The sequence below is a fragment of the Eriocheir sinensis genome, chromosome 1 (genome assembly GCF_024679095.1).
Source record: "Eriocheir sinensis breed Jianghai 21 chromosome 1, ASM2467909v1, whole genome shotgun sequence".
Taxonomy (NCBI): Eukaryota; Metazoa; Arthropoda; class Malacostraca; order Decapoda; family Varunidae; genus Eriocheir; species Eriocheir sinensis.
In genome coordinates, this window is record NC_066509.1 from 751,495 (window position 1) to 765,414 (window position 13,920).

General features: G+C 43.2%; 1 protein-coding gene and 1 long non-coding RNA gene across 18 annotated transcripts in view; one reads left to right on the forward strand and one right to left on the reverse strand.

Moving 5' to 3' along the window:
* LOC127001959 (ras GTPase-activating protein raskol-like) overlaps positions 1-1,285 on the forward strand; it is a 40,144-nt gene extending 38,859 nt beyond the window's left edge. For both annotated transcript variants that reach the window (XM_050867269.1, XM_050867337.1), the window contains exon 22: positions 8-1,285. In XM_050867269.1, the coding sequence (XP_050723226.1) occupies positions 8-101 (94 nt within the window). In that variant the 3' untranslated portion in view covers positions 102-1,285. The remainder of the gene's footprint in view (positions 1-7) is intronic.
* LOC127002094 (uncharacterized) overlaps positions 1-13,920 on the reverse strand; it is a 59,527-nt gene that overhangs the window by 2,451 nt on the left and 43,156 nt on the right. For all 16 annotated transcript variants that reach the window (XR_007755977.1, XR_007755987.1, XR_007755838.1 and 13 more), the window contains one exon: positions 2,492-2,733. This is a non-coding gene — a long non-coding RNA (uncharacterized LOC127002094). The remainder of the gene's footprint in view (positions 1-2,491; positions 2,734-13,920) is intronic.

The following is a 13,920-nucleotide window of genomic DNA, read 5'->3' on the forward strand; positions in this document are numbered from 1 at the left end:
TCCTCAGGCCTGGAGAGCTGAAACCTGACCTGTCTGGTGACCCACACAATGACTCCTGCAATGCCTCCGACACCTCTGACTACAAGAGTTCCTCGTGCTGAGCCATGCCATCCGCCCCTCCCTCGCGGCCCCCCCCTCCCTGACACTCGGTCCTTGCATTTCCCAGTGAGCCAAGTAAAGGTTGTACATAATACGTTAAGGTCACATTTCTATGGTACACTTGATATTTTTTTTATATAAACATGAAAGTGTCAATTTGAATATAATAAAATAAAAGTTTTAGTGTTCAAATTGTAGAACACAAACAGTTTGTGTTTGAGCTGGGCATTTGAGTACAAGTTCATCATTCTCTTTTATTCACCCATTTTGACAGTCCAAGTTTTCAATGAAAACTAATATTTCCTGTTCCAATCTCAGTAAATGGTCGCACCAAAAGAGAATGAGCTCTCAGCTGACCTGGCATGTCCCGACAGACAGGAGTGATTCCTGTGCAGGACATGCGAGGTGCAGACTGGTTTCAATGTCCAAGTTTTGTACAAGTCACAAGCATTATATCCTTGTACAGATTCACCACTTTGTCAAACTCAATCACTCCTCCTCCTCCAAGTGCTTTAGATTTTTTTTATCATTCCAGTTGCCAGTGAAGGTAGTGAGTTCCTTTACTTAAGCATTGGCTGAAACATTAAATTACCTCTTCATTTGAACACTATGACATCAGTAAGGTTACTTAGTGCGGTTTTAACCCTTCAAGCTAGATCTATATTGTTCAAAAAAAGTTTAAGCTATTTTAATAGATAAAATTGTATAATTTCACAAAGATATCCTAGAGAACAGAACAGAAGCTTTATTCTGTATAGGTTACAAACAGAATTCTTTATTCCCTGTATAGTGTGAAATATATGGCCCTTGTATAGCTATGCTTTGTGTATACTGTAGTCCGTAGACACACTGGAGAACACCAAAGATTAGGTTAATGATAGTCCTGATTTCTGAAGCTCAACGTCAGTGCAGTGCGTCCGACACTATTTTGTGTACCTTAGACTGTAAATACTAACTCCACATATAGAAGACAAAAGACAGTGTAATTTTTCCCATTTCACAGTGACAGGCTGAAGTTTTGATACAGTATGAAGTGTATTAGAGAATCTGTGCTTGTGAAGCACACCTTTATATATAGAAACCAAAGGTTTAAACAAGGTTGTATATTATGCTATCTACATATGTGTAGATTATGCTGTTTGTACCAACTATATAATACACCAACTTCGGAAGTGAAGAAATTTTATTCTGTGTATTATTAAAATCCTAAACAATTGCACCAAAAAACACTTAAAAAATTTGAGGTGCAGAAACCAACAGTATGTCTCCCTTAGTTAATGCATTACTTGTTCGCTCAATATTAAGAAAGATAAAGAAATGCAAGACCATAAATGGAGAAAGTGTGGCAGCACAGCAAAAAAGGTTGCAAGTCAAGTACTAAATTCACTTAACTAAGTACACAGAACATTTTAATTGCTTCTGAGTAAGCATGTTAATTTCTTTCAAATAATACCCAGCCATGCTCCCTTGACTAATTATTTGTCAGTGCATGCCTTGTGTTAGCTTTGAGAAGGTGTCCGCTAGACATCCCACCTCTTATCACCTTCCAGTGAATTTCAACCACAAGATGGGGGCCCTTTGACCTCAGCACCCATCAAGGGCATCAAGAAGGCCCTGAAGTAAAGTTTTTAAAGTGTGGTTCACATAAACTGTATAAAAGTTATGCTTTTCATTACTAAATCATAGAAGGGAAGTCCACTAGGGGTGGAAAACTGTCTATAATGATAAGTTTTCAGTGATCCTAATTCAATATTCCGTACTAGCTCTAGCAATGGTTATATAGTATTCAAATTAACGTCAAAGGACAGTTAAGGGTATGTACTTTACAATGATACTTCATTCAGTCATGTGAGGTAAGTAGAAGTAAAGATATAAAAGGTTGAATTGAGGTATGTTTTTCAAAGACTAGGCCCGTGTGGGAGGACAGGCACAGCAAAACAAGCCCGCTCTTTAATTAAGGGTTAAATGAGTCAGTCATGAAGCACTGAACCCCTGAAGGAGGGAGTTTATTTCATATCCAGGCGCGGGGTCACTGCAAACAATCCCGCCCGTGTGTGTCACCCAGCTTCCCTCCCATGGGAATGAGGGGCAGTTCAACCTTAACTCAATGATCCTGGATCCTGCTTTATCAAAGTCTGCACAATAAAGGTCATATTCTTAAAGCACATACATTTGACAAGGCTTTCATAAGAGTTATAAGCATTCCCAGGGGTAGGTAGTGTAATGACCCTGGTGGTAGGCTGACCCTTCTGTACTTCAAACCTAAAAAAAACTCATGAAAACCCGATTGATCTATCTGGCCTTGTCTGACAATACCAACCTGGGTGTCCTGACATACACACCACCAGGGATGCTGTACAGTTACTAAATCAAACGGATAAGGACGACTTACCAGCTTGGATCTACGTCTATGGCCTCGGGAGTCATCAGCACTTCCACTCTCCTCTGGCAGCAGAGGGTAACTGACCACTGGTGCTCACCGACGTAGTGCTTCGAGGCGACGACCGAAGCATCATGATCTTTTGTCTGAAGCGCCGAGTGATTGGTGGTTTGATTTTTCTTCCCTTGAGTGAATTTGTGGCGGCTGGTCTTGAGTTGAGTAGCCCAGCAGCAACCTTATCTCACGTGCAAGGCCTGGAAGGATATGTATAACGTCACAGAAGAGTATATGAGGCATGTAGGTGTCTATATGTAACTATGTAAAGACCTACTAGCCTTTCTCTCCTTCTCGTCCTCTGCTCTGAAAGATGGAATGTATTATCCCTGGACAAGAGGGTGGAATAAATATATGGAGGGGGAGATGGTGTGCGATAAGATATGGATCAGGGAGAAGCGATGGAGGGAACGAGGAGGAGGAGGAGGAGGAGGAGGAGGAGCAAAATGATAAAGGTGATTGAGTAGCAGTAGTTGTGATAATAGTAGTAGCAGTATAGTGGTAGTTGAAAGAGGAGGAGGAGGAGGAGGAGGAGGAGGAGGAGCAGAATGATAAAGATGGAGTGGTAGTAGATGTGATAACAGTAGTAGCAGTAGTGGTAGTTGGAGGAGGATGAGGAGAAAGATGAGTAGGGAGGAGGAAGAGAAGAAGGAGAAATTGAGATAGAGAGGAGGAAGAAAATGAGCAAAAGTAACATTAGGAAGAACTGGAGAAGAAGAAAACGAAGAAAGGGAGAGAGAGAGAGAGAGAGAGAAGGAAAACTGAGATAGGGAGGAAGATGAGGAGGAGGGAGAAGAGGAGGAGGAGGAGAGTCGTAGTGGTGTAGGCCCGGCGTTCATCATATTTATGGGGCCATCGCGGCACGTGGCTCATTTGTTTACATAAGGTTGAAGGGGGTCAGGGCGCGTTAGGCTGACCTATACTCTCTCTCTCTCTCTCTCTCTCTCTCTCTCTCTCTCTCTCTCTCTCTCTCTCTCTCTCTCTTTTCTTTCTTTTTTCTATCTTTTCCACTCTTTATTTCTTTCTTCTTTCTTCTCTTCCTTTTCTTGCTTCTCTCTCTCTCTCTCTCTCTCTCTCTCTCTCTCTCTCTCTCTCTCTCTCTCTCTCTCTCTCTCTCTCTAAGGCATAGGTGATCTTAGTTTCTGGAGGCGTGGGCAGAAGACGAATAAAAGGGAGGGAGAGAGGGGGGAGGGGGGGAGGAGGAGGAGGGGGAGGATGGGACTGGGGATTCTGAGGATTTCGATGGCATATGTGGAGGACAGTGTGGGATTATCAACATGGGCAAGCAAGGAGGAGAAGAGAGGAGGCAGTGTAGGTGTGTGAGTGGGGGGAAGAATGTGAGCAATCTTACAGTTCCTAGAGACGCGGACAAGAGGAGGAGGAGGAGGAGAAAGGAACTATATAAGGTCGGTATCGTCAAGCGCTTCCACCCCTCATCATCTATTTCCAAGGGGCCAACAAGGAGATCAGTCGGGCTCTAATGAGTCTTTTTTCAGGTTCATGGTACAGAAGAAGGCTCATAAAACTACCCCTGGAAATGCCCCAAACTCCTACGAAAGCCTTGTCAGATGTGTGCTTAGGCGCCGAACTGTTTAAGAGACAAGACAGCGTAGGTGTGAGCGTGGGAGAGAGAATGTAGGTGTGTGTGCTGAGGCGTGCGTTGGTGGGGGTAATAATCACTTGCCTCCATCTCGTAATGGGTTAAGCGAGTAGTTCCACGAGGCGTTGCTCCTAGAGGGTCATATTCTTCAACATTTCGGCGCCCAAGCACACATATCTGACAAGGCTTTCGTAGGAGTTGTGTTGGGCATTTCCAGGGGTAGTTTTATGACCCTGGTGGTTGTCTGACCCTTCTTCTGTGCCGTGAACCTCAAAAAACTCATTAGAACCCAATTTTTTCTTCTTTAAGTCTTTCTTTCCTTCCCTCCATGTCATCAATGCATCCTCTATCACGTATTATTTCGCTTTTTTCTTTTCCTCTCGTTTCTCACGTTCATTACATACAAGACGAGATAATAATGGTAATAATAACGATGGTACAAGACGCCAAGGGTAGGAAAAAAATACTAATTCCTGCCAAGCTTATAAACGAGACAAGAGGAAAAAAGTTTAATCCTAAGACAACGTATTAGGATATTCTGCTCCGTGGATGACGTGCGAGGCGGGGAAGAAAGTAATTGAAGGAGGAGGAGGAGGAGGAGGAGGAGGAGGAGGAGGAGGAGGAAGGAAGGAAGAATCTGCTGAGCAAATGAAGATGATTATTTGAAGCTACGTAAACACCTCCATCTTTTCCTTTTTTTGCGGTTAATTAAGGAAGCAGCTCAAGAGAAAAATAAACACAAAAATATATAAACAAAAAACTAACAAAATTAAATAGAAAATCAAGGAAATAATAAATATAAACAAATGAAAAAATGAATATAAAACTGAAAACAAAATAAAAAAATAAAACATGAAAAAAATACAATGAGAAAAAAGTCTAATAAATAAATAGAAAAAAAATACAATTCCTCTTCTTGCTTCCCTCATTTTCTTGTTCTTTACGTTTTCATCATATTTTTCCTTTTCCTTTTTTTCTCTCATCTCTTCAATTTGTGTTCCTCTCCCCTTCCTTCTTTCCCGTTCCCTCTGTTCCTTCTTTCTTTCTCTTCTTTCGTCTTTTAATACGTCTTTCTTCTCTTTTTCTTGTTTCCTCCTTTTGTTTTCTTCCTTTAACTTTTTTTTTTATCTATACTTCTTTTTTCAGTCTTATTTATTACATGGCGCTTTCTCTCTTTCCTTGTGTCTGTCTATCTCTCTCTTTTGTCTTTTCATTAGTTTTCCCTCTCACGTCCTACCACCTCCTCCTCCTCCTCCTCCTTCTCCTCTTGATAACACTCGCCTAATATTACTTTCGCCTTCCTCCTATCCCTCCTCCTCCTCTCATTCTTCCTTCAATCTCTCTACTCTTCTCTCTCCCTCCTTCCTTCCCAACTTTCTCTCTCTCTCTCTCTCTCTCTCTCTCTCTCTCTCTCTCTCTCTCTCTCTCTCTCTCTCTCTCTCTCTCTCTCTCATTTCTCCTCTCCTTGCGCTAATATTATACGGCCTCACTGCCTCTCTCTCTCTCTCTCTCTCTCTCTCTCTCTCTCTCTCTCTCTCTCTCTCTCTCTCGTTCATTACTCCTCCCTATCCTTCCCTTTTCCTTCCCTTACCTTCGCTCCCCCCCCCCCTCTCTCTCTCTCTCTGTGTCTCTCTCCCTCCCTCGTTCATATCACCTTCGCCACCCTTCCCTCACTGCTATAAACACCTCACATTCGTAATCACCTACACACACACCTGTAATTTTGACTTCCCGCCCAGGTAACCCTTCTGCTTTCGTTTGTCAGGGAGGAAGAGGAGAAGGAAGGAGGGGGGATAGAGAGAGAGAGAGAGAGAGAGAGAGAGAGAGAGAGAGAGATAACCAGGAAGTGTGTGTCGTTTCCCCTCACACAAAAAAAAAAAAGAAAAAAAGAAAACGAAAGAAAAAAACATGAAAATAAAAATAGAGAAAGAAAAAGAAAGAATAAAGAAAATAAATAGGACGAGGAGACCAACAGGGAGCAGGTGACACACACACACACACACACACAAAGTCGATTACAAGACTTCTGCAGTAATCGAACGAATTTTTTTTCTAACTATATTTCTTCCTCTTTTTCCTTCTTTCTCCTCCTCCTCCTCCTCCTCTTCTTCTTTCTCCTCTGAATTATCTATCTCCACCTCCTTCTCTTTTCTGTCTTATTTTTTTCCTCCTCTTCCTCTTTCTTCTTTCTTTTATCTTTCCTCTCTAATCCTTCTTTTGTTCCTTTTCCTCTTTTATTATCTTCTTAACCTCTAATCTTTATCTTACTACCTTATTTTCATTTTTCTCTTCCCCGAATTCCACTTCCTTCTTTTCCTTTTATTTCCTTCTTTTTTTCTTCACTTCTCGACTTTGATCTTCTTTCTCTCCTTTTTCCAACTTTTCTTCCTCTTCCACTTCTTCCTCCTCCTCCTCCTCCTCCTTCCATGACTTCTCTAGCAATGGAATGTTACCTCGAACTTCTCTCCTCCTCCCCCTCCTCCTCCTCCACACCACCAATTCCACTTACTCCTTTCCTCTTATACTGTATTTCTTATTCTCTCTCTCTCTCTCTCTCTCTCTCTCTCTCTCTCTCTCTCTCTCTCTCTCTCTCTCTCTCTCTCTCACGATTTACGATTTGCTCAGCTGCCTTCCCTCTCTCTCCTTCCTTCCTTCCTTCCTGCTTCGAATATTGCTGATGCAGTCCTTCTCCTCCTCCTCCCCCTCTTCGTCTGTCTTCCTCACCCACGTTTTCGTTTTTCATTTTTTCTTCAGTCCCTCCTCCACTTCGCGTTTATTGTCCACTGTCCGTTTTCTCTCGGTCTGTTCCCTTACCTTGTCCCACACGCTTCCCCTCTCCTGTTCTCTCACGCTTTTTACAGGCTCGTGCTCTTTCCTCTCTCTCTTCCTTCCTTCCCTTCCCTTCCCTTCCCTTGGTCATATCTGCTCTTGTTTCCTTCCTTCCTTCCTTCCATTTTTTTCCGCTGTATGTCTCTGTGTCACTTTCTGTATCATTTTTCTCTCTCTCTCTCTCTCTCTCTCTCTCTCTCTCTCTCTCTCTCTCTCTCTCTCTCTCTCTCTCTCTCTCCATTAGTCTTTTGCACTTTTTCTCTACCTTGCAATCTGTGTGTGTGTGTGTGTGTGTGTGTGTGTGTGTGAGAGTTAGTGCATTGATTATCCATCCTCCTTTCTTCTCTCTCTCTCTCTCTCTCTCTCTCTCTCTCTCTCTCTCTCTCTCTCTCTCTCTCTCCATTGTTTGTCCCTCTTAACACCTTTACCATTGATTTCTGTCCCTCGTTCCCTCAAGAGTAAACTTTTTTGTGAGTACAGCGAGGAATATTGAAGAGAGAGAGAGAGAGAGAATGATTTAACATTATTGCAATTCTATCATAATTGTACTATTTCTCGTCCTCTTCTTCCTCTCTCTCTTTTTCTCTCCTCTAAGTATAAATCCTTGAAATATTCGATGCTAAGAGTGCAGCGGACCTAAAACAACTCTTGTTTTTGGTCTGAGGCGAGAATGATGACGGTACAAACGCCCTTCTTTTTTCCTTTCATCTACCACACACTTTTTGGCGTTACGAAATATCGCGTCATGAATTCACGGCAAAAAAACGTACGTGCAATATATTTTTGCTTCCCTGATATCCAGAAAATTTCCTTACTTATACATATTTCAATAACAAGTTTCTTTTATACTCAGAATATTCGGTTTTCCTTTATTCCTGGAAATTCGGGTTTCTTTTTCCGGAATCGCTGGTTTTTACTTGAAGCATTCCGGGCAAAAACCGTACGGGACCTAACATTTGCAGAGTCTACTTGAAGCATTCCGGGAAAAAAAACGTACGGGACCTAACATTTGCGAAGACTACTTGAAGCATTTCAGGCAAAAAACCGTACGGGACCTTAAGTTGCAGGGTACAGAGAGTTGTTGGCAATACTACAATCCATACGTCTAGACAAGCACATAAACACGAAGTTACCCCATACATAAATAAAGGGGGTGGGAGAGAGAGAGAGAGAGAGATAAAGTTAACGTATTTTATTTATTCTAACCTTAAAAATAAACAAAAAAATAAATATAATGTTCACCAATAATCTCTCTCTCTCTCTCTCTCTCTCTCTCTCTCTCTCTCTCTCTCTCTCTCTCTCTCTCTCTCTCGGCCAAAATAGAACCAGCGTAATTCAGTTAAAATCCTCCTTCCTTGTTTACTCTACGCACTGCAATTTCTCTGCCTGAATGAACGCTTTACAGACGCCGTAAATTCTATGTACCTAACACACATAGCTACGACACTTGCTGCTGCCTTCCTTTTCTTCGTCCGTTGAGGTGCTACAAACATACACACACAAAGTCTCTCTCTCTCTCTCTCTCTCTCTCTCTCTCTCTCTCTCTCTCTCTCTCTCTCTCTCTCTCTCTCTCTCTCCACCAGAAATCATTGTGTTTGGCGTACCTCTGGCGTACCTCAAGACTTTTCCCACATATTGACGTTTAAAAGGGTGTGTGTCCTGCCCTGTCCTGTCCTTCTATTCCCAGTTACTTGCATGAATGGGAAGTAATTTCTAGTCTTTGTGGAATAGACGAAGAGTTTCTAATCTTAGCACTCAGAGAGGAGAAATTATTTAGCGTGAATTGTTGCCTCATGTAAATTGTCGGCTGACGGGAATGAGAGAGAGAGAGAGAGAGAGAGAGAGAGAGAGAGAGAGAGAGACTACATTCCCCTAGCTTACTTGCACTATTCATCGTTGCAAGCTAAAAATAACAGCTCTGAACATATCTACTCCGTTCGGCAACACACACAATCTTTACATTCATTTCACTAACAATAATAGTCGTGGGAAATCTCCTGCCACGTTTAGTACCAGCAGAGAGGTTAACTGAAGTCACATTATCAAAACCTCCACCAGAATACTATTAACTTCCCAGTGTCATAGTGAATAGTGTGTTACGGGCAGCGCGGGTCTCAAACAATGCCGTGAAAACTCTACGGACACAGCCAGCCGCGTTTACACTACTCCACCGCTCCCGTGCAAGACAATGTGAACACTCCGGGCACGTGCTTCCCTTCTCTGTACGGGTATGCGGCGCCCACTCTTGAACAGGTCAGGTTAGGTTTAGGTGGTCATTTAGGGTAATTCTCAGTGGGAATCACAATGAGTATATTCCAGGACACCCCGTGGTTGGTTGATACACTTCTTTCCCTTCTCAACAAAGCCTCTTCCTCCTCCTCTTCCTCTTCCGTCTCTTCTTCTTCCTCCTCCTCCTCCTCCTCCTCTCACCGCCTGTTCGCCGATAGCCGTGACTGCTGGGTCTGCCGTGCTCAATAGCCACCTTGGGACACCTGTCTGCTGGAGGCGGTGGAAGAAGAGGAGGAGGAGGAGGAGGAGGAGGAGGAGGAGGAGAAGGAGGAGGAGGAGGTGGAAGAGAGGAGGAGGAGGAGGAGGAGGAGGAGGAGGAAGAGAGGAAGAGGAGGAGGAGGAGGAGGATCAGGTTTTGCTGAAGCGAAAGAAGTGTATGGAAAGAAGGAAATAGAATGACGTTGAAAATAAAGAAAAAGAAGAGAAAAACGAAGAAAAAACACTTATATAAGGAACAGAAAACAAAAAAAAAAAGAAAAAAAAGAAAAGAAAAGAAAAAAGGAGGAGGAGCTAGAGGAGGAGGAAGAGGGGTGAAGAGGAGGATGAAAGAAGGATCATGGATGCGTAGGAGAGCAAGAAAAGGAGAAGAAACTCAATAAAAAACGAAAGAAGGAAAATTAAACAAAAGAAGAAAGGAAGGGAAAAAAGGAACTAAAAGAATGAATATATATAAAACACGAAGTTAAAGAAACAAACCTCAGAGGAAGAAGACGAGAAGCAAGAAACACGAACATAGGAAAGAAGGGAGAACTAAAAAGCTAAAAGAAGGAAGAGAAAAAAGAAACCTCAGAGAAAGACGAGGTTCAGGAAACATTAATAAAAGGGAACGAAGCATTACTAAAAACCTGAAAGAACGAGGAGAATGAAACCTCAGAGAAAGACGAGAAGCAAGAAATATGAGTGAAAGTTAACGAAGAATTACTAAAAACCTGAAAGAAAGAGGAGAAAGAAAGAAACCTCAGAGAAAGACGAGAAGCAAGAAACACGAATAAAAGTTAACGAAGAATTACTAAAAACCTGAAAGAAAGAGGAGAAAGAAAGAAACCTCAAAGAAAGACGAGAAGCAAGAAATATGAATAAAAGGAAACGAAGAATTACTAAAAACCTGAAAGAAAGAGGAGAAAGAAAGAAACCTCAGAGAAAGACGAGAAGCAAGAAACACGAATAAAAGTTAACGAAGAATTACTAAAAAACTGAAAGAAAGAAACCTCAAAGAAAGACGAGAAGCAAGAAACACGAATAAAAGTTAACGAAGAATTACTAAAAACCTGAAAGAAAGAGGAGAAAGAAAGAAACCTCAGAGAAAGACGAGAAGCAAGAAATACGAATAAAATTTAACGAAGAATTACTAAAAACATGAAAGAAAGAGGAGAAAGAAACCTCAGAGAAAGACGAGAAGCAAGAAACACGAATAAAAGGAAACGAAGAATTATTAAAAAAACTGAAAGAATGAATAGAAAGAAAACTAAACAGAGGGAGACGAGAAGCAAGAAACACGAACATAAGGAAACGCGAGGCAAGGAAAATACAATATGAGCACATCTTTACGAGGAAACTCTTCCCCTCCTTCTTCCTCGCCCAAGACCCGCTTTTCCCCATCAGCTCCTACGCGGAAACATCCATCTCCTCCCTCCTCTCCCTCCCTCCCTCCCCATTCACTCTCTTTTATCCCTCCCCCTTCCTTCTCTTTCTCTCTTTCCCTCCTCCCCGCTTATCATATTCTTCCTCTTCCCCTTTCTCTAACCTCCTCTTTCTCCTCCTTTTTCCCCACCTATCAAATTCCCTCTCTACCTTCCTTTTATTCCCTTTCTCCCTTCTTCTCTCTCTTTCCTTCGTTCCCTTCTTCTTTTCTCTCCTTTCCTTCCTCCTCTTTCCCTCCTCCCCGCTTATCAAATTCCCTCTCTACCTCCCTCTCTTTACTTCGTTCCCTCCCTCTCTTCTCTCCTTTCACTCCCTCCTACCTCCTCTCCTGCCCTCCCTCGGTCTTCCAGGTGGGGCTCGAACCCTTGTCCTCCCCGGCATACATTACACACTGACGCCTCATCCTTCTTTCTCCTCAGCGCGAGCATCCAAAGTATTATTTTCCGCCGACACACCGCCCCGGGTAGCCGCCGCCGCGTCTCTTCTATAATCATTAACGTTCACGCCTCCCACACGGTCCCTGGAGACACCGGTCGGGGCGCTTGGGTCACCTGGACGCCTCTGAAGCTTCGTTAAAGCCGGAGGTTACCTGACCGAGCTCTCTGGGAACCCAAAATAAACCTGAAATATACTTGAATCTGATAGTGTTCATATTTTTTGCTTCTTTGTACCTTGGGGGAAGAGACGTAGCGACAAAACAGAAATTAAGAGTAAAGTTTTGAGGCCTACACAACAGCTGCGCGTGGCCTCGGTGCTCGTCTCCGTCGTATGCAAGTAAGGGAAGGGGAACTTAAGATGGAGAAAAATAATAGAATCTAATCGTATTTTTACTCTTGTTTCTTTGTACCTTGGGCGGAGAGGCGTAGCGACTGAACGATATAGACATTACTTAAAAACGACGTGGAATAATACCCTGTTTGTTGTTGTTGGCGGTCGTGTGAGATTAATCAAATATCGCTGCGGGGCTCAAAGGCGATCAAAACGCCCACGTACCACTTTTTTTGCCTAGGTTCGCTGAGTCCCTTGTATCAGCACAATCGGGAACACGAAATATTCCGGTAAGAACGGCGGCGAGGAAGGAGAAGAAGAGCTTGTCTTGTTTTGTTGCGGGGAAGACCTCAAGTGAACCAGAGAGGAGACTAGTGGCGTCTTATTCCAGGGCTTTATTTTTGTTGCTTCGTACCTTGGACCGCGAAATATTCAGGTGAGGACGCGGAAGAAAAAGAGTGTCGCGTGGTGTCCCTGGAGAGCGTGCAACACAATATCCACGAGAGACGAAGCTACCAGGAGAGAGGGCGGGGCGGGGCGGGGCGGACTCCCTATAGTACCAGTAGCATGGCAGGGAGAGAGGAGGAGAAGAGAAAGGCACAAAGAGTTATATTCTGAAACATTTCGGCGTCCAAGTTTTCCACATATTTGACTGGGCTTTCGTAAGATTTCGTGGCATTTCCAAGGGTAGTTTTAGGACTCTTGTGGTAGTCTGACTCTTCCTCCGTACCCTGAACCTAAAAAAACACTCATTTGAACCCGACTGATCTCCCTTTCGGCTTTTGGAAATAGTTGATGTGAGAGGCGGAGAGAGAGAGAAGAGAGGAAGGGAAGGGCACTAAGGTTGGTACTCTCAGACGCTTCCACCTTTCACAACAACTATTCCCAAAGTCCAAAAAGGAGATCAGTCGGGTCCTAATGAGTGTTTCTTTCGATTCACGATACAGAAGAAAGGTTAGACTAGAGGAAGAGACAGGCAGAGATAGACAGAGACCCAGAGAAACAGACAGACAGGAAGAGGCAAAGAAACACACACACACACACACACACACACACACACACACACACACACATGCACTTTCTCTCTCTCATCTCATAAATCAAGGGTTATTAGGCTTTAAATCAGCCCCATCAAGGTTGCTGCATCGCTTAAAATCTCTCTTCGGTTAGCCAGTCGCGGAAGGGAAGCGCCAGCATTAGCAGAGGTCCAGAGCCTATTGAAGGAGCTTTTAGGTTCGGGCCGCTCGTTCATCATCCCGCTTGTCATCGTTTGCGGCTCCCTCGTGAATTGGCAACGTTTTTTTGTAGTTTTTATTTTGTTTTGGTTTGTTTTGCTTCCTTCTTTCTGTTTTGCTAATACTCTCCTCCTTCTCGTCTTTCCCTTCTTTCTCTTCTTCTAATTCTCCTTTCTTCGTCCCCTTTTCCTTTCTTTCTCTCATATTACTAACTTTTCCTTTTCCTCTTCCCTCCATCTTTCTTTCTTCCTAAAACTACCTCCCTTTCTTTCCCTTTCCTTTCCTTCCCTTTCCTCTCCTCTCCTTTCCTTTTCATTCCTTTCCCATTCATCTCCTATCTTCTCCTTTCCTTTCCTTCTTCCTAATACTACCTCTCTTTCTTCCTCTTTCCTTTCCTTTCCTTTTCCTTCGTTTCCTCTCGTTCATCTCCTATCCTCTCCTTCCCATCTCTTTCCTCCAGTTAGTCGGCCTTTTTGAATTTCAATTGGAATAGCGAAAAAGCGCACCTCGGCGGGGCTCCATTTGTATCTGTTTGGGCGAGTCTATTGTTTCCGCGCTCTCGTTTATCTTATTGGTTTATCCGGGAGAGTGTGTTCCGCGGTGGTGTGTGTGTAAGCCCTCCTTCTACTACTGCTGCTACTACTTCTACTACTACTACTACTACTACTACTACCGCTTTTACTGCTACTATTACTACTGCTACTGTTTTTATTGCTACAACTACTACTACTTTCTTAGCATTACTACTTCTATTACTACTACTACTTCTACTACCCTCCTCCTCCTTCTCCTTCTTTTCCTTTTTCTCTTTCTCCTCCTCTTCCTCCTCTTACTAATATTATTCCTCCTCCTCCTCCTCCTCCTCCTCCCACTACTGCAACCACCACTACTACTACTACTACTACTACTACTACTACTACTACTGCCACTACTATAATATCACTACGATTATCACCACCACCACCACCACCACCACTACAGCTTTTATCCCCACTACCATTCTCACACACCACAGTCACCCCCAC